Source organism: Pleurodeles waltl, chromosome 7 (genome assembly GCF_031143425.1).
Source record: "Pleurodeles waltl isolate 20211129_DDA chromosome 7, aPleWal1.hap1.20221129, whole genome shotgun sequence".
NCBI lineage: Eukaryota > Metazoa > Chordata > Amphibia > Caudata > Salamandridae > Pleurodeles > Pleurodeles waltl.
In genome coordinates, this window is record NC_090446.1 from 1,489,056,057 (window position 1) to 1,489,079,841 (window position 23,785).

The 23,785-nt window shown below is 46.7% G+C and overlaps 1 protein-coding gene across 2 annotated transcripts in view; it reads right to left on the bottom strand.

Annotated features, from left to right (window-relative positions):
* Positions 1 to 23,785, bottom strand: part of LOC138246555 (sialic acid-binding Ig-like lectin 13) — a 170,005-nt gene that overhangs the window by 75,829 nt on the left and 70,391 nt on the right. The window contains exons 2-4 of one of the 2 annotated variants that reach the window (XM_069201228.1): positions 23,418 to 23,525; positions 4,712 to 4,783; positions 3,375 to 3,764 (exon numbers count right to left, since the gene is read on the bottom strand). In XM_069201228.1, the coding sequence (XP_069057329.1) occupies positions 3,375 to 3,764; positions 4,712 to 4,783; positions 23,418 to 23,460 (505 nt within the window). In that variant the 5' untranslated portion in view covers positions 23,461 to 23,525. The remainder of the gene's footprint in view (positions 1 to 3,374; positions 3,765 to 4,711; positions 4,784 to 23,417; positions 23,526 to 23,785) is intronic. The other variant, XM_069201229.1, reaches the window with a different exon arrangement.

The following is a 23,785-nucleotide window of genomic DNA, read 5'->3' on the forward strand; positions in this document are numbered from 1 at the left end:
CTGTCCTCTGGGTTTCTACATAAGACAGCTAGAACTGTCATGTTAATATAGCTTTTTGGGCCTTGTCACTGTTGTGACATGGTAGTAAAATTAAATTTCCTGCATGTCCCACTTATAAATGCCATGCACCCTGCCTTGTGGTCTACAATGGTTACACAGGGGTGACTCGTTAATATTTCAAAGATGTGTCTTTGCTCGTCAGAAACAGTTATTTTGGCAGATTGCACTACAATTTTTACACTGCAATAGTAAGGCTACGCTAGGGTATGCCTGAAGTGATGTTTGTACTGCCCGTATAGCGGATGGTGCAATAAATGCTGCAGTTCACATATGGCATTTAACTTCCAAGCCATATGTACATTTTCTACACCATATATTTAGCAACATAGAAGCAAGTTAAATGTGCCAATCAAGAATAACCCAATAAAACCATGCTTACATGGGGAACACAGACACTTTATTCCTGGTAAGCAGGGGTAAAGTGTGCAGAGTTTTAAAGGCAGCAAAAACAGGATCCAGAAACAGGTGAATAATTTGGAGTGACCACACAGAAAAAGGCAGCTATATTGGATTAGGTTCAATTCTTGCTCTTGTTTTCATGGCTCTTTAATGGATGCTGCATATACCTTGTTAGCTTAATCCAATTGTCCCTTTTTTGTCCCAGCAAACCGCAAATAGAAAGCTGCTGGGGACTCACAGTGGAGTAAAGATCAGAAACACTGAGTAAAGGAGTCTTCAGCAGTATCCTATTTCTTTTCTAGCGGGTCAGATGATGAACCATGCAACGAGAGGGTAGGAACTCAGGACCAGATGTGTGACCCAGAGTTTTGCGACTCGCAATTTGTGACTCATTTGCGAGTCGTAAATTGCGAGTCGCAAAACCATGTGTACAACAGTGCACTTCACCCTGTTTGTGATTCCCATTGGGGTCACAAATGACCTACCTCTTTAATATTAATGAGGTAGGTCGCAATTTGTAATCCCATTAGGAATGGCTGCACTCACAGGCAGTTGTTTTTTTAAAATGCAGCCCGTTTTCCTTAAAGGAAAATGAGATGCATTTCAAAAACAAAAATGAAAAGTTTTATTTTCATTTTTTCAGAGCAGGCAGAGATCCATGGGACCACTGCCTGCTCTGAAAAAATGTTTTCGCTACCATTCACAAAGGGGAAGGCATCCCATGGAATCGGGCCATTTGTGACAAGAAAAAAGCTATGTACAGGTGGCCCTTAGTCTTCCTCTGCATGCCACTAAGACACTGCAAAGGAACAACACAAAGGGGTCCTCTCTGGGCACCATGAGGGGACCAAATGTTGGAGGAGGCTTCCCCTACAGTTTTCATTGGGAACAAGTGCTTCACAAGTGACGGAGGAAGAGAAGACCTTCCTCTGCTTATTTACACGGTCGCTTTCCCAACAGTTGCCATGAGAAGGATGGTGTATTCAGGAGACCTGTATCATCCTCATTGCACCCTGCAAAGGTATGATAAACAGAAGAGCATAGGTGATAATGGAGTGAGTATTTATGCCCTGCTCTCCTCTGACCAATCCTAGTACCGTCTCTCAGACCGTGCAGGCAACAATATTGCTCAGCTCCGCCACACCCAGTCCCATTAAAGTTATTAAGGAACAAGGAGGTAAGTTAAACTAGTATCTCAGCAAAGTGCTGACATAATGATGCACAGAATATATAGGAACCATACAATTGCAAAATGGCTATCTATGCTTGTGCGTATGGGGCCCGATGCACTAAGCATATGGGGATATGACTGAGCAAAAATCTGTGTGTAGTTGGGTGGGCTTATGATGTGTTGCCTTGGCATGCATGGCTATATCTGTGCATAAGAGCTTGTTTAAGAGCTTGTATTGAGCAAATGAGACTAGACCTAAGCATATGAAGTTCAATCTATGCATTTGAGGCCCTACTGAGCATCTTGGTTTACACTTGCTCATACGATCGGCCTTTCCAACGTAGACTGAAGCTGGATTTGCCTCATTCAAGTAGTTAGCTGGTACAATTGGCAAACTGTGCCTATGACGTATGTTGGTTCAAATAACGTGTCATTGATATTATACTATGAATTCAATTAATCAGAAGACTCAGAGTAGAAAGACATACTGGACATGTGAAAAAAAGCATGTCATAACATGGAAATCTAGGAGGGAAAGATTGCTGCTGGGTGAGGTCAGGGTGTCCTCCACCTTGAATCTGGAGGTGTCCCAAGGCTCCTAACCCCCAATGTACCAGAATAAGAATGCTATGAAGTTTTCCTACACGCTGGACATAATGGGGGTGATTCTAACCCTGACGGGCGGCGGAGGCCGCCCGCCAGAGTTCCCCCCTCCAGAACACCGCTCCGCGGTCATAAGACCGCTGCGGTGATAAGACCGCTGCGGTGATTCAGGCTTTCCCACTGGGCTGGCGGGCGACCACCAAAAGGCCGCCCACCAGCCCAGTGGGAAACACCCTTCCCACGAGGAAGCCGGCTCCGAATGGAGCCGGCGGAGTGGGAAGGTGCAACGGGTGCAGTTGCACCCGTCGCGAATTTCACTGTCTGCAATGCAGACAGTGAAATTCAAAGTGGGGCCCGCTTACGGGGGCCCCTGCAGTGCCCATGCCATTGGCATGGGCACTGCAGGGGCCCCCAGGGGCCCCACGACACCCCATACCGCCATCCTGTTCCTGGCGGGCGAACCGCCAGGAACAGGATGGCGGTATGGGGTGTCTGAATCCCCATGGCGGCTCAGCGAGCTGCGCCGCCATGGAGGATTCAGAAGGGCAGCGGAAAACCGGCGGGAGACCGCCGGTTTTCCTCTTCTGACCGCGGCCAAACCGCCGCGGTCAGAATGCCCTGCGGGGCACCGCCAGCCTGTTGGCGGTGCTCCCGCCGACCCTGGCCCCGGCGGTCTAGTACCGCCGGGGTCAGAATCACCCCCAATGTGTAGCAGGACAGAGGTTGCCAATAAAAAGCAGCACTAAGAAAAACATTTTCAGAGCCCAACTTTATTGTCAATGATACCACACTAGGGAGGATCTGACAGCATCTACTGAGCTCTAGTACTTGTGGGAGTGTGGCATGATGCTGAAGTTGGGTCACGTCATTTACATGCTCCTGGGTCTTGTATCAGGCTCACAAGTCATACTCATCTGCCATGTCATGCAGTTCTGGCTAAACCTGGTTAAGAGAGATAAAGTTGGATATACTGATAATTTCTAATGGTGGGGATGCTTAAAAGTAGTTGTCCTGCAACTCCTGGATGTGACACTAAACCTGCAGTCAATCATAGCGAAGTGCCATCTGTGAACCCTTACAATACCTACATTATAGAAAGATTTTCTGCCTGGAAGGTACAACAAGACCATGCATCACTTACGCTCTACAGTTAGAAGAGTCATATTCTTTCTGTAGCTATATTTAAAGGTATCTTCAATCCGGAAGAAATAATTCCCTTGATCTTTCCTCTGGGCAGTGTGGATTCTCAGAGAGCAATCATTCTTCTGGATATTGCCCACGATCTGGAAGCGGTCTGCCGTTTCTTTCGAAACTGCCACACTTGAAGGGTCGTTGACTCCTGCAACCCTCAGAAATTGTTCCAAACCAAGGTCTGGAAGGTCTCTGCACCAGTAGCCTCGTGCCATGTCAGACAAGGTTTGTAAGGGCGGGTATGTGAAGGTGCATTTGATGAAGACACACAGGCCTTCCTGGACTTGTACTCTTCTTGGTGCATTCACTGTATACGAAGAAGGAGCCTGGGAAACACAACCTGCAGGAAACAAGAACATCATCAATCTATGTAATTCAACTTGTAATGGTTAATTTGTGCCAGTGGGTACCAGCAGTTATTCTTTGAGGTCAAAGGGACTCTTCCAGTCCCACCTGCGGGAAACTGGACCTTTAACCATTGGACACTGACTAAAGCATTGAGGCTTTGTCCTAACCACAAAGATTATAACAGCATCCCCCTTTTTATTATATAATGCAGCAAATTGAAAGGTACTCAATCTACCAACCTATGAGAGCACCAAAGTCTGGGATTCAATAGTATGACCTACAGTAGGACTTGCAGTAGGAGCTAGTTATCTAAATGTTTTCTTCCACACTTATGAGTGAGACACAGTATGCCAAACCACAGGATATGGAAGGACTCTTTTATCTAATACTAATTTCAAAGCTGGGGGCAGGCTGAGGGCTACGCATGTGTGTGAAATTTCATCACAGAACCCTCTTGAGCAAGTCCCAATCAATGGGCCTGTCACACACATAGCGGAAAGTCCTGCTTTTTATTTTTTTATTAAAAGTTATTGGAATCACAATACATTCAACCTCCTAATCATCATCTTCAGCTGCCTGCCCAACATGTAGGAAAATCTAGTTGCATTGATGTTCACTCTCAGAGACATATCGGTGCAAAATCAGGATTAATCACCAAAATGACATGACACAGTACATGTTATCTTCTGGTTCATCTTTGATGCATTAGGCAACTAAAGGTTCCAGTAATGTATGAAACTGTTCTTTAAACTCTTATTTAAGGGAATCACAATGTGCACTGAGCCCAAAAGCAGCTCTAACACATTCATCAAAACTGAGTAAGCTAATACATCCTCTAACTCAGACCCTCCCAAAAAACACACTCAAGATAAACACTGAAAAGTAATCAGACTAAACACTAGAAGTTATTATGTGAGAAAAATGAACTACATGCTTAACCTTGTATTTGAAGTGGTGGCATAAAGCACTTCTTCACTTCCTCCAGCTCTTGCCCTTTCCTCAAACAGGAACCTGAAAATATTGGAATATTTCATGACTTCTCATTTGAAATACCCTTTCAAAACATATGGTTTTTAGTTCTGGCCTACAGATAGCCTTGACTGTCTTGCTAGGCTCATGTTTTCCGAAAAGTACCATAAACAAATACATACATGTATAGGTGCCATCAATCAACACTCTAACAATTGGTCTGTTCAAACATCACTCAAATTATGCTCCTTCCTACCAAACCCCAATGTATAGATCAATAGACGCCATTTGATGTTTTCACATTGAGTGACTGCATTGTGACCTTCCACATGTATATGCATTTTTTATCTGGAATTCGTGTATGGTTCAGATACATAAAATCACCTTTCACAAAAAACATTTACTCTTAGCGGAAGGTACAAATGTGGCAACATGTATGCTTGCTATGCCTCTGACCTTTTACCTGTGAAGGAAAAAGGTCACAGTAATAAGGCATTCACTTCACCTCTCTTCGTCCATCTGCTCCTCTCCCCAATTTGTGGAGGGAACTGAAAAAGAAAAAGAAATGTTAAAAAAACATATTTGGGGTTCCCCAGTGGAGCTGAGGGCCCCTTGGAGTCTCAGGTGGTCTTATCAGTGTTGTCCTATGATCCACTGATTAGCACGTAGTCTCACACGAGGCTGTGGATCATCCTGCTGCAGGCTAGAGAGGATGTCTTCTTCACTGATGGTTTTTAAATAATAGAACAACATCCTTAAAACAGCACAGGAGACTCAAGCAGTCCTTGAGGTCTCCAAGTGTGTCTGTTGCTAGAAACAAACCATGAATTACTGAGTCTAGGGTGATGTACATTGTGGATGTCAGGGCCCCAAGCACCGTGCTTAGGGTGCTCAGCAGGTCCTGGTGTAAATGCATCCCCAGAAGAGGAGATGGGTCATCTTGTCTGCTGTGCATTCTCTCAGGCAGGACTTGGAACAGTTGAGCCCTCCTGCATGCATGAAGGGTGTCACTGGCGGACCTATTTGGATTGCCATCCAGGTGATTTCTTTCTGCTTGTTAGTCAGACATCTGGAGGAAAATGTTCTTCCACACGTGGTCCACTGTTGCAGTCTTACTTTGCACTGATCTGTATGATCTTCGAAGACCACTGGTCTGCGACTCCAGCCTCAAAATCAAACTCCTTGATGACTTTCTTCATTTCGGTGTGTCCCAGTTGTAGGGAGCGGTGCTTATCAACTCTGCCCATCCGAGGCACCTCCACATCAGTGGTAGAAAGTGAACCATCAGAAACCCACTTTGGCTCTCATCGTCATTCCTCTGAGTGCTTCTCATGTAGTGGCACATGAAGATCCCACTCAGGATTGTGCTAATGTTTAGCACTCCTTTGTCTCCCTTGTTGTGAGCCTTGAACATCACCTCTCTTTACACTGCCCAATCTGGAGTTCTAGATGAAGGTGATCATTCTGATGGCTGCACTGGCTACACTTGGGCGATTTACTGGAGCACTAGCAGGGTCTTGTTCAAAGGATCAGTGTCTTCCCCTCAATTGTCAATATCCTACTGCCCCAGAGTCTCAGTTTCTGTTTCATCCTCACCAATTGCTCATCCCATGAGTTCTCTCGTTCCATCCCCTCTGAACCAGACTCTGAGGATCATAACAAAGACCTGTTTGGTGGGATATGGCAGTGGGCTTGACTGGGGGTCCAGTGTGTGAAGAGCAGGTTTCTGACTTGGCATTGTTGATCTTTTCTCCAAACGTTTTCACAAACTCAATGCATGTCTTCTCCAGATCCTTCACTTAGTGCCCATCCACACAGAAAATCGAGATGTCAACCATTTAGAGGACAACTTTAGCAACACAAAAGGATGATGGATGGAGTGCTGAACAATGCAAATACTCACCCCCAGTCACAGATCTGGGTTTAATCCATCATTCTTTTGCTCACCATGCCACCCCAGTTTGGACCCCAGCCATATGCAAATCAGTCTTGACCCCGTTCCTCATGGGAACAGTCCAGCCCGAACTGCCAAGCCAGGTCCTCACTGGACCGGAAACAAGCATCCTGGGACCGGTTTCAGGGTTTCACCCTTCATCAGCCAGGCTAGCTGAAATCTAGTGGCACAGTGAGCAAGGGACCCACGTCTGGGCATACCCTTCCCACTTAGGGCAACTTTAGCAACACAAAAGGATGATGGAAGGAGTGCTGTACAATGCAAACACTCACCCCCAGTCACAGATCTGGGTTTAATCCATTGTTCTTTTGCTCACCATGCCACCCCAGTTTGGACCCAGCCATATGCAAATCAGTCGGTCCCAGGATGCTTGTTTCCAGTCCAGGGAAGACCTGGCCTGGCAGTTCGGGCTGGACTGTTCCCATGAGGAACAGGGTCAAGACTGATTTACATATGGCTGGGTCCAAACTGGAATGGCATGGGCAGAAAAAAAACGAGGGATTTAGGCCCAGATCTCTGTACTGGGGGTGAATGTTTGACATTGTTCAGCATTCCGTTCATCACTTGTTCTTTTTGCAACCATATAGAGGGAGCACTTGACTTTACCTTTCCCATTGCTGCCTGGTACTGCCACACCTTTGATGTTCCTGTTCTGTTTGATGCATTCAGAAAAAAGCTCTTTTACACAAATAAACAGAAGTGCTGAAAGCCAAAGAGTCCTGTCTAACACTCAACAGGGCTGAGAAGGGGTCTGTTTTCCAACCATTAGCCAAAGCTGGGCCAGAGATGTCTCTGTAGAATGTGCTGACCACATCCCAAAACAAGTCGACCAGTCCCAGTGTCTTAAGTGTCCAGTCCATTAACTCATGCATGCCAACACCTTCTTCTGATCACAACTGACCAAGGCTGTCTGAAGCTTTCAGCTTCCGACATACTCAATTGTGTCCTAAACAAGAGCAAGACTACCTGTGATATGGTGACCCGGTCTCCCACAGGACTGGTCAGAGTGGACCATCCTTACAGTTATCTACTTCAGATCATTTCTGGGATTTTGTAGTCCACATGCAGTAGTGAGATTTGCCTCCAGGCCTTGACATATTCTTTCTCTCCTCTGTTTGTACAGAACTGTTATCATACCTTTTCATAGTGATTGCAGCATACTGCCTTTTTTCACCATTTACGCATAGAGCTTGAGCAAGTCGGGACGATCAGGGAAACCATCACTGCCCGGGGTCTTGCCTGTCTTGGGGGTCATGGTGGCCAAATATAGCTCTTCTAGGGTGAAGGGTGCGCTCAGGCTCTCTCTCTTTTCTGAACTCTGTGTTTTTGAGATGCCCTCTAGAAAACTTTACTCCTGGACTTTCTCTGATAGTTTTGGATGAGTAGAGCTCCCCATAAAATTTGGTTATGACTCTTATGACCCGGTCTTTCCCACTAAGGAAGTTTCTCTCGGAGTCTGGCACCTTCACCAGTGGGGAGTGCGAGTGAGTGAAGTTTCTTCTGGAGGTTCTCAGTTCTGGCTTAGAAGATAATTTTGTCAGATTCTTCCCGTAAGTGCTCGTAGAGGCCTTTTGGGGTTTTCTCCAAGTTGTCCCTCACCCCCTTCACTGAGCTTAAATTCATACAGCTGCTACAGTTTGTTCAGTAGCTTTCTGAACTCACTTTTCTTTTCCTGTGCAGCAGCTTTCTTGCATCCTGGAAGCAGCTCTGGAACCTCTTCTTCACCCATTCCCAGCTCTCTCCTGTTGAGAGAAAGAGGACCTTCATGTCCCACCTCTCTACATAAGTGACTGTGAGGTTTGCCACTAACTCCTATTTCTTAGCAGTTCAGCTTCCAGGAGCCTGGGCCAGCGAGGAACTTCCCTGTAAGTTCCGCCTCAAAACGCCTCCATGCTCCCTACAACATCCTGTGGGGATGCCTTGCCTACCATCTCCACCAGTTACCTAGATGCCACACCCATATTTGAAGATTCTGCCCCAGTGTGCCCATCTGCCTCGATGGGGCAGGTGAAATCACCTCCCACCAGGATGGTCCTGAAGGGAACGAGCTACAGTCTAAGTATCTGGAACATTTCAAGCTATTCACTTTTCTCCAGGTGTATACATGTTGATGAGCCTTACTGGCTCTCCACACAGTGAGCTGTCCTTGACCAGCACTCTGCCATTGACCTGCTTGTAACCTTTCTGGTTGTAAAGTGCTTTCCCCTGATCAGAATGGTGACCCCTGAGGACTTGCAGTCATTACCTCCAGAACAAAAAGATGGGCAGTGCATCCACTGGCCCTTCAAGTTGGCTGTACCACTGGGCATACGGAATCCAACAAACCTGCAGAAAGTATGTGGCTTTCAAGGTGAACAGTAATATAGCAGTTGTCTCAGCATTTGCTATTGGCGTCTAGGTTTGGAAACAACTACAAAGGATGGGGCCTGCGCTACACTAACTTCTGGTCCTGTGTCCAGTATCTTGATTAGCTGGAGTTCTTCATTTGGTTCTGCCATAAGTCCACCGTGATGTAAATGTCATCCACCTGTTCTGCTTGGGAGGTGTAGATCTTCTTCCTCGTGTAGAAGTTTTTCTTCCTTGGCACGGTGGCGTAACAAAACTGGAGGGGGTCCCCATGCATAGTACATGGAGGGTCCACCCGCTGGACACACGCAGGAACTTCAAGGCCAGAGTACTGTGCTTAGGGGCTCCCTGGAGCTCATGGCCCCCATACACATACACCGTTGGGGCTGTGGGGCCTTTGTTACGCCACTGCTTTGCCCACTTTCTGCTGTTCCTTGGGAGTTCTTGGTCTTCTTCCTGTAGTTTCATGCCCTTCTTTGATTTGGATTTTGCTGCCTTTGGAGGTGATAGTGGAGGTGTTCCTCCTTTCTTTACAGACCTGGTGCCACCCTTCTCTTGTTACTCCTTCCTCTCCTTCTCCTTCATGCACTTGGCAAGCAGTGCTTGGGACCAGATATGGCTCTCTTCCTCGGGCAACTACTCCGCTTTGGGTGTGCTCTCTTTTGGTTCCTCAGTCTTTTTTTTCCCTTGTTTCGTCCCTATTTTTCCTTTCTTCTTCTATCTTGACTTCAGTGTTGTCACTGGTATTTTATCTTCGTCAGCTTTGGCTTCTGGCTTTGGCTCAAGCTCTATCTGGATTTTGACAAGTAATGGGACCTCTTGAGATACTCCTTCTGCCTCAGAGGCTCTGTCTGGGCAAGGTTCTCCTGCTTCAGTTGTCATCTCAGGTGGGTCGCTGGTTCCACTTGAGTGTTCAATCATGCTCTAGGTTCCTTTGTGACTTCTGTTTTCCCCAGCCTGGTTTCTCATTTTCTTGTCTCCTTAGGGGCTGGTCTTGTGGTTTCCTATTGCCTGGCTTGGGCTTCCTCCTTGTATCTGGTCATGTAGCCTTCAGGAGGGCATGCAACCTTGCATTGGTTGCTAGGTCCAGCTAGAGTTTTGTAGTCCTCATCTCTGCTGCCACATAGGTCTTCTTTCTCGTTGGCTCATGGTTTCAGCAGTAAATGTGTCCTTCAGCTAAGCACAGGTTGCATATCTACTTGTCAGTGCACCCGCTTGCTTTACTTGTAGTCACTTAGCAGAACTTCTCTAGGCAATCCTTTACTTTGTGTCCCATGGTCTGGCACTTCCTGCAGCTAAGAGTTGTCTTCGGACCCTGATGTTTCCCTTATCTGCTTCCAGGTAGAAGCTTGCTGGTGGGTGCCTCCGGCCACCTTTCCCCGCTGGGTGTTACTCCAATTTAAGGACCAGGCCATATTCCATTTTCCTCTTCTGATCAGGTGCATTATCTGCTGAGGAGGGATGCAACGTCCCTAACCAGAATGTGAGGTTGGTCATTTCCACCATGATCCTCTTCTCTGTTGATGTTGGTTACCATTTAACAGACGAGTCAAAGATGTTTTTCATCCTTCTTGTCTCAGAAGGCCTCTTAGTATTTCTTGAAGAGTGCATGAGTGAAGAACAGTAGAAAGAAGAGGCCTGATGCATATATGTGACAGCTGAACACCAGGGCATACAGCATAGGGCAGTGGTTTTTAATATAAGCAAATTGGGTTTATCCTCATACATGTATACTGCTACTGAAAAGAATACGTTTAATTCAAGCATCCAACCTATCACTTTCTTGTTTACTTCAGTGCAATGTTCTAAGTGTGACGGATATGGACAGGTGTGGGTCCCGTGCTCACTGTGCCATTGGAACCAAGCTATCAAGCTTCACCCAACTGAAGAGCCCCCAACTACTGCAAAGCTGGCCTTTGGTAGCTTCTGTTCTGGGTTCACAGAGGGCCTGGCTTGGCAGTTCAGGCTAAACTGTTCCTATTCCTATTTTGCATATTGCTGGTTCTAATAGGCAGTGGTATGGTAAGGAAAAAAACATTAGACTTAGAGCACCAGAGCAGTAGCTAGTGGCCAAGATTAATTCTAACATCCCAACCATCAATTTTTATTTAACTATGAGGTGGAAGCCCCACTTAAGCAACAACCACTTCTTTGTCAGGGTGAACCATAAAAGTCACTAAATTAACCTGTGTTTAATCCTCAGGTAGTTTGCCACAAAAGCAGTCAAACTTAATTTAGAGGCAATTCGTAAATAGAGTTCCTAATCCTAATAGATGACTCTGGGTGAAAAAAGCTAAATGCAAACAACAAAGTGGACAGCTCTATCTTCATCCTTTTGCAACAGTGATGCACAAAAACCTTTCATAGAGTTCATAGGATAACTAGTTACAAAGATTTTGATTGTGTATGAATCCTCATTCAGGGAATCAGTATTCCCCTCCGAGTGTGATAATGAACAAACCTGCAGGCCTTTTTCGGTTTGACATACACAGTAAACTTTGCTGATGAACAACCTACAGAAGGACACAAGGCCAACAATGGCCGCAGAAGTAATAGTTCAATGAAATTAAATATTGGTATATTTCTGAAAAATGTAGTGAAATTCTGGTTGAATTGATTGTGGATACCTAAAGCATCATTCTAGTATTTAATCTTAAATAAATGTTTTCTACTTCCAAGTACAGCTTATTGACTATAGTTTCAACCAAAACAACTTCCCTCTTTTGGCGGTTTTTAACTTGGCAAACAACTTATTAATTCGATATCCTTTCTCCCAGGATGAAGTCCTTCCCTTGATCTCCCCTACCCTCAAGAACTCTTTCATTGTGAGGACAGTAGGTCTACTGGTTTATCAGCAGCTGCAAGATGCTAAGTGGGACACAAATATCTAGATAAGATGGCATTGACCAAACCAAGCATGGCACAGACTCTGCCCCTTCCCCTATCTTCATGCTGAGAATCACTGAATAGGCAAAGAGGCACATCCAGTGATTTGTAAAAGAATAAGTGCTAGGGCCTAAAGTTTTGCTCAGATGCATGTAGCAGGCGATTCTGAATGTCGGAGGTGCTGAATACTAAAGCTGTGTAGTTTTCTGTCTACTGCTCCTTTTATCCACCACCAGGTACTACTTGCCATTTTTTCTAACTCTTTCTCGTTCTTTTTCATCCCTCCTTTCTCCCTTTGTCACTTTTTTGTCTTTCTCCACCTCCTCCTTTGCCCTTTTTGTGTTTTTCTCCTGCTTGCTCTGGATCAAATTCTAATGAGTTAAATAAGTGATAGCCCCAAAAATAAGAGCGGGTGCCCCCCCCCCCAGCTCAACCACTGCCTCATATTAAACACTGAACACATCCCAAGGAGAATGCAATACTCATTGGACAAGTGCCATGGACTGGCCCACCTATATGCTCAAAGGACATCAGGACAGAACCTCCACCCATCAAGTCACAGAGTTCTTTCAACTGCTTCCTTCCTCAGGACTGTGCTCAAACTGAGCCGGCCCTTAATTTAATTTTTTTATGTGTTCATCCTCTTTCAACTTTCTAGATAGAAAGAATAACTTTTGGAAAAGTTGTGGTTACAAAGAAAAGAAAGGCCATTTTCATGTGTCCCGCCAGAAGTGGCAACATAGTGAGGTTGATCAAAATTGCTCACTCATTTCATCAATTTCCTGCTTGTCATGAGTATCAATTCTAAACCAATATGAATTGCCTTTAAGAATGAGGGATGGATGATCCAATTGTAATTTGAGCCAGGGACTGCCAAACCATGATCAGGATGGAAGAATCACTAATCAAGACTGAATTATTTCCTAAAATGATGTCTTGGCATTCTTCAGTCATCAAGTGTTTATTGGCCAAACTAGGCATAGTGCCCAGTGCTCTTTTCTTGATCATAGCTTTGCTTATTTTACAAATCCAATCCAATACTGGCATTCATGTTTCCGTCTGTTCCCTTGCCCAGGACCTTTGCATTCCTGGAAGTGACTTGGGGTAGTTATTTCTCCCCAACCTCACCCGAGGCAGCCCTTGACCAAGAATTGCTAGGCTGGTCTTTTTCAAAAGCTGCTAGAGTGCCACTGTGAGCAAGCCCACCCGTCTAGACCTGGTAGCTGAAGGGAAGAGCAAAGGTTCCTTAGCCACATCCACATTCCCATTAGTCACTGAAATGGGGCCTCTGGGTTCAAGATAATAATAGTTTTAATGCTGCTCTTGAGTGTGTGGATGACTGACTTACCACAGGTGCAGGAGCTCATCCAGATCTCTCTTCCAATGGAACAAGGGTGGCCTCCTATGAACCTAAGAGGCAGTAGTGTGATAGAGACAGATGAATTCATGGGCCCAATGATTGGTTCTTCCTCCCAGTCCATAAAAGGTGAATTCTTGTGTTTTGTGTTTTCACTTTAAGTGTCTGCAGACATAGCCATGCATGGAGTGTTGCTGCTGGAGTGATGCTGTAGAATGTCTGTTAGTGGTTGTTGTATGTAGATGCAACTGTTAATGTTATATGGATGATGAGGATTCTAGTTGTCAGAAGCCAGTTCAGAGGGCCTTGGGAAAGAAGAGGTCACTTGGCCCAATTGTGGGGGTTCAGTGAATGTCTCAGGTTTTTGTAAAGTAAAATATTATAACCAAACCTACCTATAATGTCACTTTAACCTTTGTTTTGTTCAGTTATTTCTAGTTTTTTTTAATGTAAAGTAATATTTTATTAACAACCCTAATTAGGTCTATCTTCTGTCAGACCATGCCCACCCAAGCCCCCTGCCCCCAGTCACCCTCGTCATGCACAACCCTTGTGGTAATGCCCCATGGACAGGCAAGACTGCGTTGCTGGTAACCACAGTTTCCTGTGCCCCAAGGGCTGCCCCTTTATTTCTGCACCACAACAGTACCACAAAATTACACAAGGGCTACACTGGATGCCTTAGTAGTACTGAGGTACCTCCTGTGCCACAGAAAAAAAAAAAATGTGATCCCTTACCTATTATTTGTATTTGTTTTGATGGCATGGGAACCAAGTCCCTGAGTCATAAAATACCAGCCGCACCTTTCACTTCAAGTTGCAGCCAGCCAATCAGATCACGTTTTGAGTTTGCAATACAGCAGCACTCAGCAGTAGTAGTGCATCGCTAGATATCTATAACATTTTAATTTAGATTTCTCAAAAATATTTGCACAGATTTACAGCAGATCACAAAAAGCACACTTTCTGGCTCAAGATCTAGCTTTCTGACTAATTTGGTGTAATGCTGTTCAGCCATTGTGGCTGTAGCTGTGCCTAAAGGTCTTAACAGAAAACTGCATGAGCTAAACATGTTTTGGGCCTCCCTGCCTCTTCTTCTATGCCCCCGCTTGACAGATCACCCAAACTTTTCCAGGAAGTAACTGAGGAGAATAAAACATTTTTTAGGAACGTTTTTGTGAAGATTTGTCCATTGGTGTCAAAGTTATTAGTACTCCCAAACAATCATTTAATGTGGAAAACTGGTGCTAACTATACAGAGAGCGACCATCACTATAAGATAGATAGATAGATAGATAGATAGATAGATAGATAGATAGATAGATAGATAGATAGATAGATAGATAGACAAATAGATAGATAGATAGATAGATAGATAGATAGATAGATAGATAGATAGATAGATAGATAGATAGATAGATAGATAGATAGATAGATAGATAGATAGATAGATAGATAGATAGATAGATAGATAGATAGACAGATGGATGGACAGACAGACAGACCGTTAGCTAGAGAGACGGGCCCTCATAATGAACATGGCGGCAATCACCGCCGACCGCCGTGGCGACGGTGAACAGAAGTCCGCCAGTGAACAGCACACCGCCATATAATGAGGCCAAAAACCAAAACCTCCAAAAATCCAGCAACCTTCAGCCACTGCCAGGGCCCATGATGGCGGAAAGGCTGAACAAGCCTCCCCGCCACCGCCATGCAAACAAATCCTCCGCCCACCAAATAATGATGCAAAAATCACCGCGACGGATAGTGCATGTCGAACGACCATTGGCCGTACGGACCTCCACAGCCAGCATTGGGACCCAACAACAAGAAATGCACACATTGGCATGTTTGAAACCCACACACCTGACACACATCCACAACACTATAAAAATCACAGATACGCACCCCAACAATCCTTTTCAACGCCAATTGCACAAATGAGACTGACAACATAACACGCATTCACTGAACACTGCATAACAAAATTCACAAGCACAAATACACAGCAGCACCCTCACCAATACACCCATAACACCACACCCATAACACACACCATGGCACCCCCTAAGCACCCACGCTTCACAGAAAGGGAGCTAAGGACTTCACAATAGCACTACTGCACCCACAATGCACCTCCACCCCCACGCAAAATGAAAGGATAATTCCACAAAAGGACCCTGCATGGCCCGACAGGGGAATAAAAGCACAAAATAGGGCAGAGCTGTGCATCCATTTCCGAATAAGTACATGTAACATACATGTCCATCCCCCCCCCAGACACCACCACCCATGCCACCCGGACGGAAAGGCCAAGGAGTGCCAGCGCCCCACATGGAGACAGAGGCCCCACTCAGGAGACTGGAGAGGGATGTATGGACAGTGAGGAATATCCTGGCAACGCCAGCCCACACAATCAGCTCAGGCAAAATGACCCCACACCAGTGTCTCCAGGCCACAGACTGAAAGACCACATGTACAGAGGCCACAGTCTTCACCCACCAACAGGCAGGACGATGATGGCCCCAGTACAAGTGGGACTGCCAGACCTGTGCAGTGGACACAGGCACAGGGGGCAAGGGCCAGTTGGAGGGCATCAGTGGGCCAGGAGGGAGGCCAAATGATGTATGCTGCAGCCCAGGAGGTGATCTCTGAGGTTCTGGGAGCATACCACCATACCCAGGACAGGATTGGGCCAGATCCTGGCCACCCTGGAGCAGAATCAAAGGCTGCAGATAGCATAACACCAAGAGGCTATGGAGCAATGGAAACAACTCAATGCCACCATGGCCACCATTGCAGGAGTGCTGCAGTACCACTACCCTAGCCAGCCTGAGACGCCCACCCACCTGCAAGACTCTACCACAAGCCAGGACACTGCCCTGCCATCTACATCTGCAGCAGCTACTGGACTGGTGGCACTGCCAGAGGACACACAGGAGACCAGCAACCCTAGCTCTGCAGCCCAGCACCAGTCACTCAAACATGCCCTCACACCAGATATGGCACTGGAACACCTGCCAAGACCAAGGCCCCCGCTAAGAAGTGACTCTGCTCTGAACTGTCTCCCAAGTGTTCCACTGTGCCACCATGTTGACCTGCCAATACACCATCTACCAAGGGACCAATGGACCAATACCCACTGCCACCAACAGCTGAGCCCATGCACCAGAGTATGGATATGCACCATGAGCCCACTCCATATCACTGTACAGCGAAATTACAAATTTGTGACACTTAAAAACACATCTACACCAAATTGTATGTCCTCTGTCATTATGAGTATACAATTGTGAGTGTGTATGCATTAGGCAGTCAATTTCATAATCATACCTTTATTGCAGGACGGAAATCCCACGCACTGTAGTGTCTGAAGTAAATTAGAATGTACACCATTTTGATTTCCCTGGCGCATGCCACTTCAATCTTCAGTGAACATTGTCAATGACTACAGACACCACATCACCAATTACATCAGTCAGACCTACACTATGCAGTGAAGACAACACCATCAGTGAACAGTACCTCATAGTCACTGGAAGTGTAGGCCGATCAGCTGGTTCCTGGAGTTTACATCTTCCCCCTCTTCATCCTCACCATTACTCTCATCCCCTCTCAGAGGTTGCATGTCTGGTTGTACAGCACCCTCCTCCTCTAGAAGGGGAATAGCCTTCCTCACAGCCAAGTTATACAGCATGCAGCAGGCCACCACATTCTACATACCTTCTTAGGACCATAGCACAGGGATCCCCCAGGGAGATGGAGGCAACAAAATCTAGCCTTCAGGAGACCTATAGTGTGCACAATCACTCTCCTAGTAGGTCCATGGGCCTCATTATAAATCCTATCTGCATCTGTCCTGGGATTTCTCACTGGTGTCAGGAGATGCAAGTTGGGGTAGCCAGAATCACCTGCAAAAGTGGGCGAAAGAGGACTTTAACAAATTGCCATTACTTGCATACAGCCTGCCTGTCAGCTATGTAATGATCCAGTGTCACACACACTCACCTATGAGCCAACCTCTGTCCCCTTGTAGTTGCTCCATCATGTGTGGCACACTGCTGTTCCTCAGGACAAAGGAATCATGTACTGATCCTGGAAACCTGGCATTTACATGTGATATATACTGCTCAGCAGTAAATACCAATTGTATGTTCATGAGTGAAAGTTTTTTCGATTCCTGTACATCTGTTCATTCTTTCTTGGGGGGGATGAGAGCTATGTGGGTTCCATCAATGGCACCTATCACAAGGGGGATGTTAGCAAAGGCCTACAATCCAGACTTGATAGCAGGTAGTTCAGCCCTTTGGTGAAAGTGGACATATGTCTGCAGGTGTTGGATGAATGCATCCAGGAATTTCAACAAGATGAGGCTGAACATTGGCTGTGAGAACCCTGCATCCATGCACACTGTCACCTGAAATAAACCTGTAGCCAAGAAATGGAGTACAGATAGCACCTGTACTTCAGTAGGGATGGCATGCTGATTCCGATTAGAAGGTCTAAGTACAGGATCCAGTAAGGCACATAGGTCATAGATTGTAGCACGATTGAGTCTGTAGGTGACAATTATGTGACGTTCATCTATGGTTTCCAAATCAACAAAATGTCTGTACACAGTTCGGGCCCTTCCTCACCACATGGGTCTGTACCTGTGGAGGAGGAAAGAACACATATGAGGGTCACACATACACGTCCCAAACAGGTCGTGATGTATTGATGGATGTGCAATATGTAGGTTACACAGACAGAGACTATGGATTATGTACAACGTTAGGCACATGTGTGCAGGTTCAAGTCTGTTGTAATGGCATCCCAGTGTGGACACATTTCATAAGATGGGTGCATGTGAGGATCAGTCACTCATGTGAGCAAGCAACTAGGGCTGAGATTTGGAGGCCCTGAATGGGGTCCCTGGTCAGGATATATGTATGTGGTGCTAGCAAAATGGCAGCCTCCTTTCAACCAGGTCTGAGGGAGTGGAAGTGACATCATTCCGCTGGTGAAAGGCAGTGTTTACCACTGTGCACCCACTCATTGGATTACATAGTTGTCAGTGGGGAACATGGGCCTATCATGATCACCGCCGTCGGTGACGGTGCACACCACAGCGGAACGTACGCAATGTCGTCACACCCATGACACTTGAATCCTGATTCCCATGTAAGCAAGTACTCTACTGCGTGTGCTTCTGTGTCCTGACTCTGGTTACTCCAATGGAGTGAGTCACAGGGGAATGGGCCCCGGCCTTCACCACAGAGGAGCTCGAGAAGGTGGTGGACGGGGTCCTACCCCTGTATGCCAAGTTATTTCGGTGACCAGAGGAGCAGGTGAGTTGGCGGATGTCTTGCTTGGATGTGTGTGATGGGGTAGATAACTGTATGCATGTGAGTTCGATTTGTAACTGCAAAGCCGTAGATTGTGTGGCATGTACTGTTTGTGAGTTGGTTACATGTCTTTTAGAAATGTCCGTTCCATAGGGGACAACATGCCATCTGTATAAGATGCCCACATCCTGATGTCTGTTTTTCTGCTCTGTGTGTCCCATACAGGTCGGCGCTGATCAGAAGAGAGTACCGTGGCAAGCCGTCGCCAAGGAGGTGCGGACCCTGGGGGTCTACAACCGGCGGAGCACCCACTGCAGGAAGTGGTGGGAGGACCTGAGGTGCTGGGCCAGGAAGACCTGCGAGGCCCAGCTGGGGAAGGCCTCCCAACGAGAAAAGGGTGCCTGTCAGACCCTGACCCCGCCTAACGGCCCACATTCTGACGGTGGCCTATCCTGATTTAGATGGGCGCTTGAAGGCAGAACAGCAACCACAAGGTGTGAGTACCAACACTGTTAAATACTACTTTGAGGGATGTGTTTGGGTGCTGTGGTATATTGCTGTCTATTGCCAGGCACTCTGACAGGTGTGTTTTGCAGTCCTGCCCCCCATAGACACTAAAATGGTGTGGGACAGGTGTCGACAGTCCAAATAGGCCCATGGGGGTTCACCTTCCTGTACTCTTGGATGCTTTATGGGCCCATGGACTAGTGGGTGCAATGTCTGGTCATGGTCCTCCATGTGTGTAGTCCACACAGTTTCTCAGGTCCGTGTTTCATGTGGGTAATGGGGTGTATTCTGGGGTAGTGGCCACTACTCAGGGGCACAGTCATGACTATTGTTGTAGGTGCTGCATGTAGGTGTGTGAGCTGGATGTAGTGTGTAGGAACCAGAAATGTACATTCATTCGGTATTTACAAATTTCTCCCATGTTTTGTCTCCTCACCCCTGTGCTCTTGTGTCCTTTGTGTACATCAGCATCATCTGGCAAGGGAGCAGTGGCACGGGCGAGTGGGGATGCAGTGGCTCCCGGTTCCAATGAGGCAGAGGCAGCGGAGACAAAGGGGACCAGTTGGTTGGAGGGCAAGGGGAGTACCATGGGGGAGGCAACTACCACTAGCGGTAGTGACTCTGATACCTCCTCCAATGGCAGCTCCCTGGTGGTGGCGGACCCTAGTGGGCCAACCCACTCTTTGTCATCTTCCACCACCCCCCATGCCATCTCCACCCTCCCAGTTGCTCCCCACCCAGTTGCCCGTACCAACTCACCCAGGAGGGTGGGTGTCTCCTTCGCCCCAGACGCCTCATCCCCTGCCCCAGTCAGCCCTGCTGCCCTCACGGAGGAGGCTATTGACCTCCTGAGGACAATCTCTGTAGGGCAGACAACAATTGTGAATGCCGTCCAGGGGCTAGCATCCCAGATGTAGAAATGCAATGCATACCTGGAAGGCATTCACGGTGCCATGTCTGGCCTACAGAGATCTTTTCAGGCTCTGGCCTCCTCTTTGACGTCAGCCAGTCGTCCCCCCTCTAACCACCTCTACCCCTTCCAGCACCCCACTCCCTTCACCCATCTGAAGCACACGTCCAGACTGCCATGCACACACATCAACATACAAGAAGCACACAAACACAAGCACCACACTTTCCACCACAGGCATACACACACCCAACATACAAAGGCACACGCAACAACATCCACTTCTGCCAGTGTGTCCACCTCTCCCGCCTCCCTGTCTGTCTCCTCACCATGCACACCCCCACACACTGCACCCTCAGTCACTGCTGCTGCCCCCATTCTTGCAGTAATCACAACATCTGACATCCAATCATCCACCCCAGACACCACACCTGCACTCACCACAACTACATTGACTAACACATGCAGCACACTCACCAGACCTGCAGGCACCCAGACAACAAGCATGTACACTGGCAGCCTGTCTTGTCCCACTGTGTCCACCCCCCCCTCCCAAAACACTCAAACGTTCACAGACACCCACACAACACACATCCACCACACATAAGCATTCTGTTCAGGCACCTGTATCCACGTCCGGCACACCTACACCTGGTACAAGCACTCCCTCTACCTCCACTCCCACACTTTCCTCCAAATCCACCCCAACTGCCCCTAAGAAACTCTTCCTCTCCTGCGTTGACCTGTTTGAACCTGCTGGCCCACCCAGTCTCGTCCCAAAACGTGCCCATCTCCTTGCCCAGCCCACTCCTTCCACGCCCATGTATGCCCCAGTCCACCATTCCCATTCCCGTGCCCCTTCTCCAGGGAGGAAGAAGCCCCGTGTTGCCCCAGGTCCCTCTGCCACCGCCCGGCCCAAGCCACTCCCCCACCTTCCAGGAGCAAGGCCAAACCCCCTCCACCTCCCAAACATAAGCCCAAGCTCCCCCCACCTTCCAGACGTAAGTCCCCACCCCGCCACCCCCTGCTCCATTCCCTGAGGTGCCTGGCAGCCCCATTGATGTCCCTTTACAGTGGAGTACCCTGTGCACATGTGGGAGTCAAGTCCGGCCTGTTTGGGCCCTTCAGGGTATTCGTTTTGGACTGGTCAATGGCCTTATTCGGACATTACATTGTTCTACTTCTATTAAAGTTCAAGTGCCCAGTGGTGCTGTTGGCACAATATGGTGACGTTGTTCATCGTTTCATTATGGGGGTGTGGTGTGCACATGTGTGTACTTTGGTGTGGTCTTTGTTGCCTTGTGTCAGGTAAGTACATTTTGTTCTGCTGTGTATGGTGTGAGATGGTGAGAGGGCTTGGGAGTGCATTGCGGAGTGGGTGGAGAGGGTGTGTAACTGTGCCCTTTCTTTCCATCCATACTAGGTTGCGTTACTTACTGTCGTCATCTTCGTCAGTGGTCACGGTCGTGGAGGTACATGGCAAGGAGCAGCACTGGCATTATTTGCAGCTCTCTCTCCATGTCTACTTCGGCGTGTTGTGTGTACCTCCGGTAAGTGTTTCCTTTTATTTTGTTCATTTCTGCCACGCTTTGTGTGGCGGTGGTTCCCGCCCCAGAACTGACGGCGGGCTTGTGCTTCATTATTTGGTGGGCGGGTAGGACCTTTCTGCCGGCGTGTGGGCGCCCTCCTCCGTCCTCGTCTCCACTCTAATGCTGGCAGTGTGTGACTTGACCGCTACTTGGTACTCATGTGCTTCATTATTTGGCAGACCTCCAGGCGGTGTGGTGATTCCGGCCATGTTCATAATGACCACCACAGTGTTGGAAAAGATATGTCTTGCATGATGATTGCTTATAACCAAGGAAGATTTCCTTACAACATGTATGAATCTAAAATCATGCTACAGAAGAGGATAATTTGCAGAAGGGGATGGAGTAAGTGTATTCAAACTATATTCTTAGTGGAATTACTAAATGTTATTGTGTCCCCTGTTATAGGCTTAAAAAAAGCAGAGGGATGGTTCTACTGACTAATGGATCTCCTTTGCACATTACCCTCACATTTACATTGTGAAAAATGTGCAAAGCTGAAAAATCCCTCAAAAAACACCCTCAAAAGCTCTCAAGCAACTCAAATGGAAAGTAGCTTACACAAAGATCGATATGATCAGTGCTTGGAGGGACTTGAGGATGAAGCATGTCACCGATTGGGTGGTTGAAGGTCTCTGTCCTGAACCAGTAAGGTATGTTTACAAGAAGTATCTTCACAATCTCTACTCCTTCCCACAAACAAGAGACAGACAGCCAGACCTTTTGTGATTATATGATTAACCTAGGAGGAAGTACTGATTGTTCCCACAAAACCTCCTGACACTGAAGCATGAGAAGGCAGGTTCTATTGCAGTCTGATGTACTGATCAACACAATTGGGGTCACTATTTAAAGTTCACAATCACGCTTCCACATCATCTGAACACTTCACAGATGGATCTAATCAGCACCTTCTAGGCATGTCAGCAAATACAAAGATGAAACAGGTGCAGACTATTTAAAGGACACTTCTACACATAAAGGGATATCAGATTTAAGCAGACTGATGTGTCTCAAGTCTCACTTATTGCCTCATCAATCACTCACACACACCAACCTGAATCTTACATTAAGTGAACTGGGCAATACGCTCACAGTACTGTCTTCAGAGCAGTTCTTGACATCCAAAGAGGCTGCAGTCTTAATACCATCCCACTGTAGGTGGAACCATCTTGCAGCCTGTGAGGCTTTATATGTCCCATATTTAATCTCGCTTATATTATCACAGCAGTGCAAGTGGAAGCCATGAATTTACTTTTGTTTCCATTGCATATATGTTGTATTAATTTAGAGCACAAGTTGACATCTCAATGAAGTCACTTCCTGAGATGTCATCCCATACACGAATGAGAATTTACTAGTGAAAACTTTGAACATATAAGGCTTCTGGCATGGCAGGGGTAGTTTTATTGCTGTGAAGTGTTTCGCTGTTCAGCATGCCATCTCCAGCTCTAAACTTACAAATAAGTACTTATGCCCATATTTATACTTTTTTAGAACCGAGTTTGCGTCATTTTTTGACGCAAAAGCGGCGCAAACTTGCAAAATTCAATTGTATTTTGTTAGTTCGCGCCGCTTTTGCGTCAAAAAGAAGCATAAATGCGGAGCAATAAAAGTATAAATACGGGCCTTAGAGTCAATTCAGTTTTAAGATAGCTATCAAAATACTGTCAGCGTCCCGTGGTCACAGAAAATTGTTGGTGTTTAATAGGTGAAAGTAATTTTGATGCCCATAGACGCACACAAAAGGACCTCTGCACACTCCATTCAGCAACACAGCCCAGGTGATCTCTCACTTACCTCTCCAGACCAACAGTAAAAGGATCACTCCAGTAGCCACCATGTCCCAGAAGAACAGTTATAATTACTCTTGTGAATTTTATGACTGGAGAAGTGGAATTGGCAGACCTAGGGAATTAAACAACATAAACTGAGTAATTGATACATTATTTGTAGTGTCAGAGTGCACTGTACTAACTATATAGCAACAAAACCTTTGTGTTATGATACGATGAGCTATTTCACGAAAATGCTAGTTGGGGAGGGGAGGTAGTCTAGAAAGCTGTAGGTTAAGGCAGAACAAATAAACACCTGATATAATCCTGTGTTCTACTGGTCTCCCTACGCTGGCAAGAGGGCTCAGTGATATAACCCACACCCTTGGCATC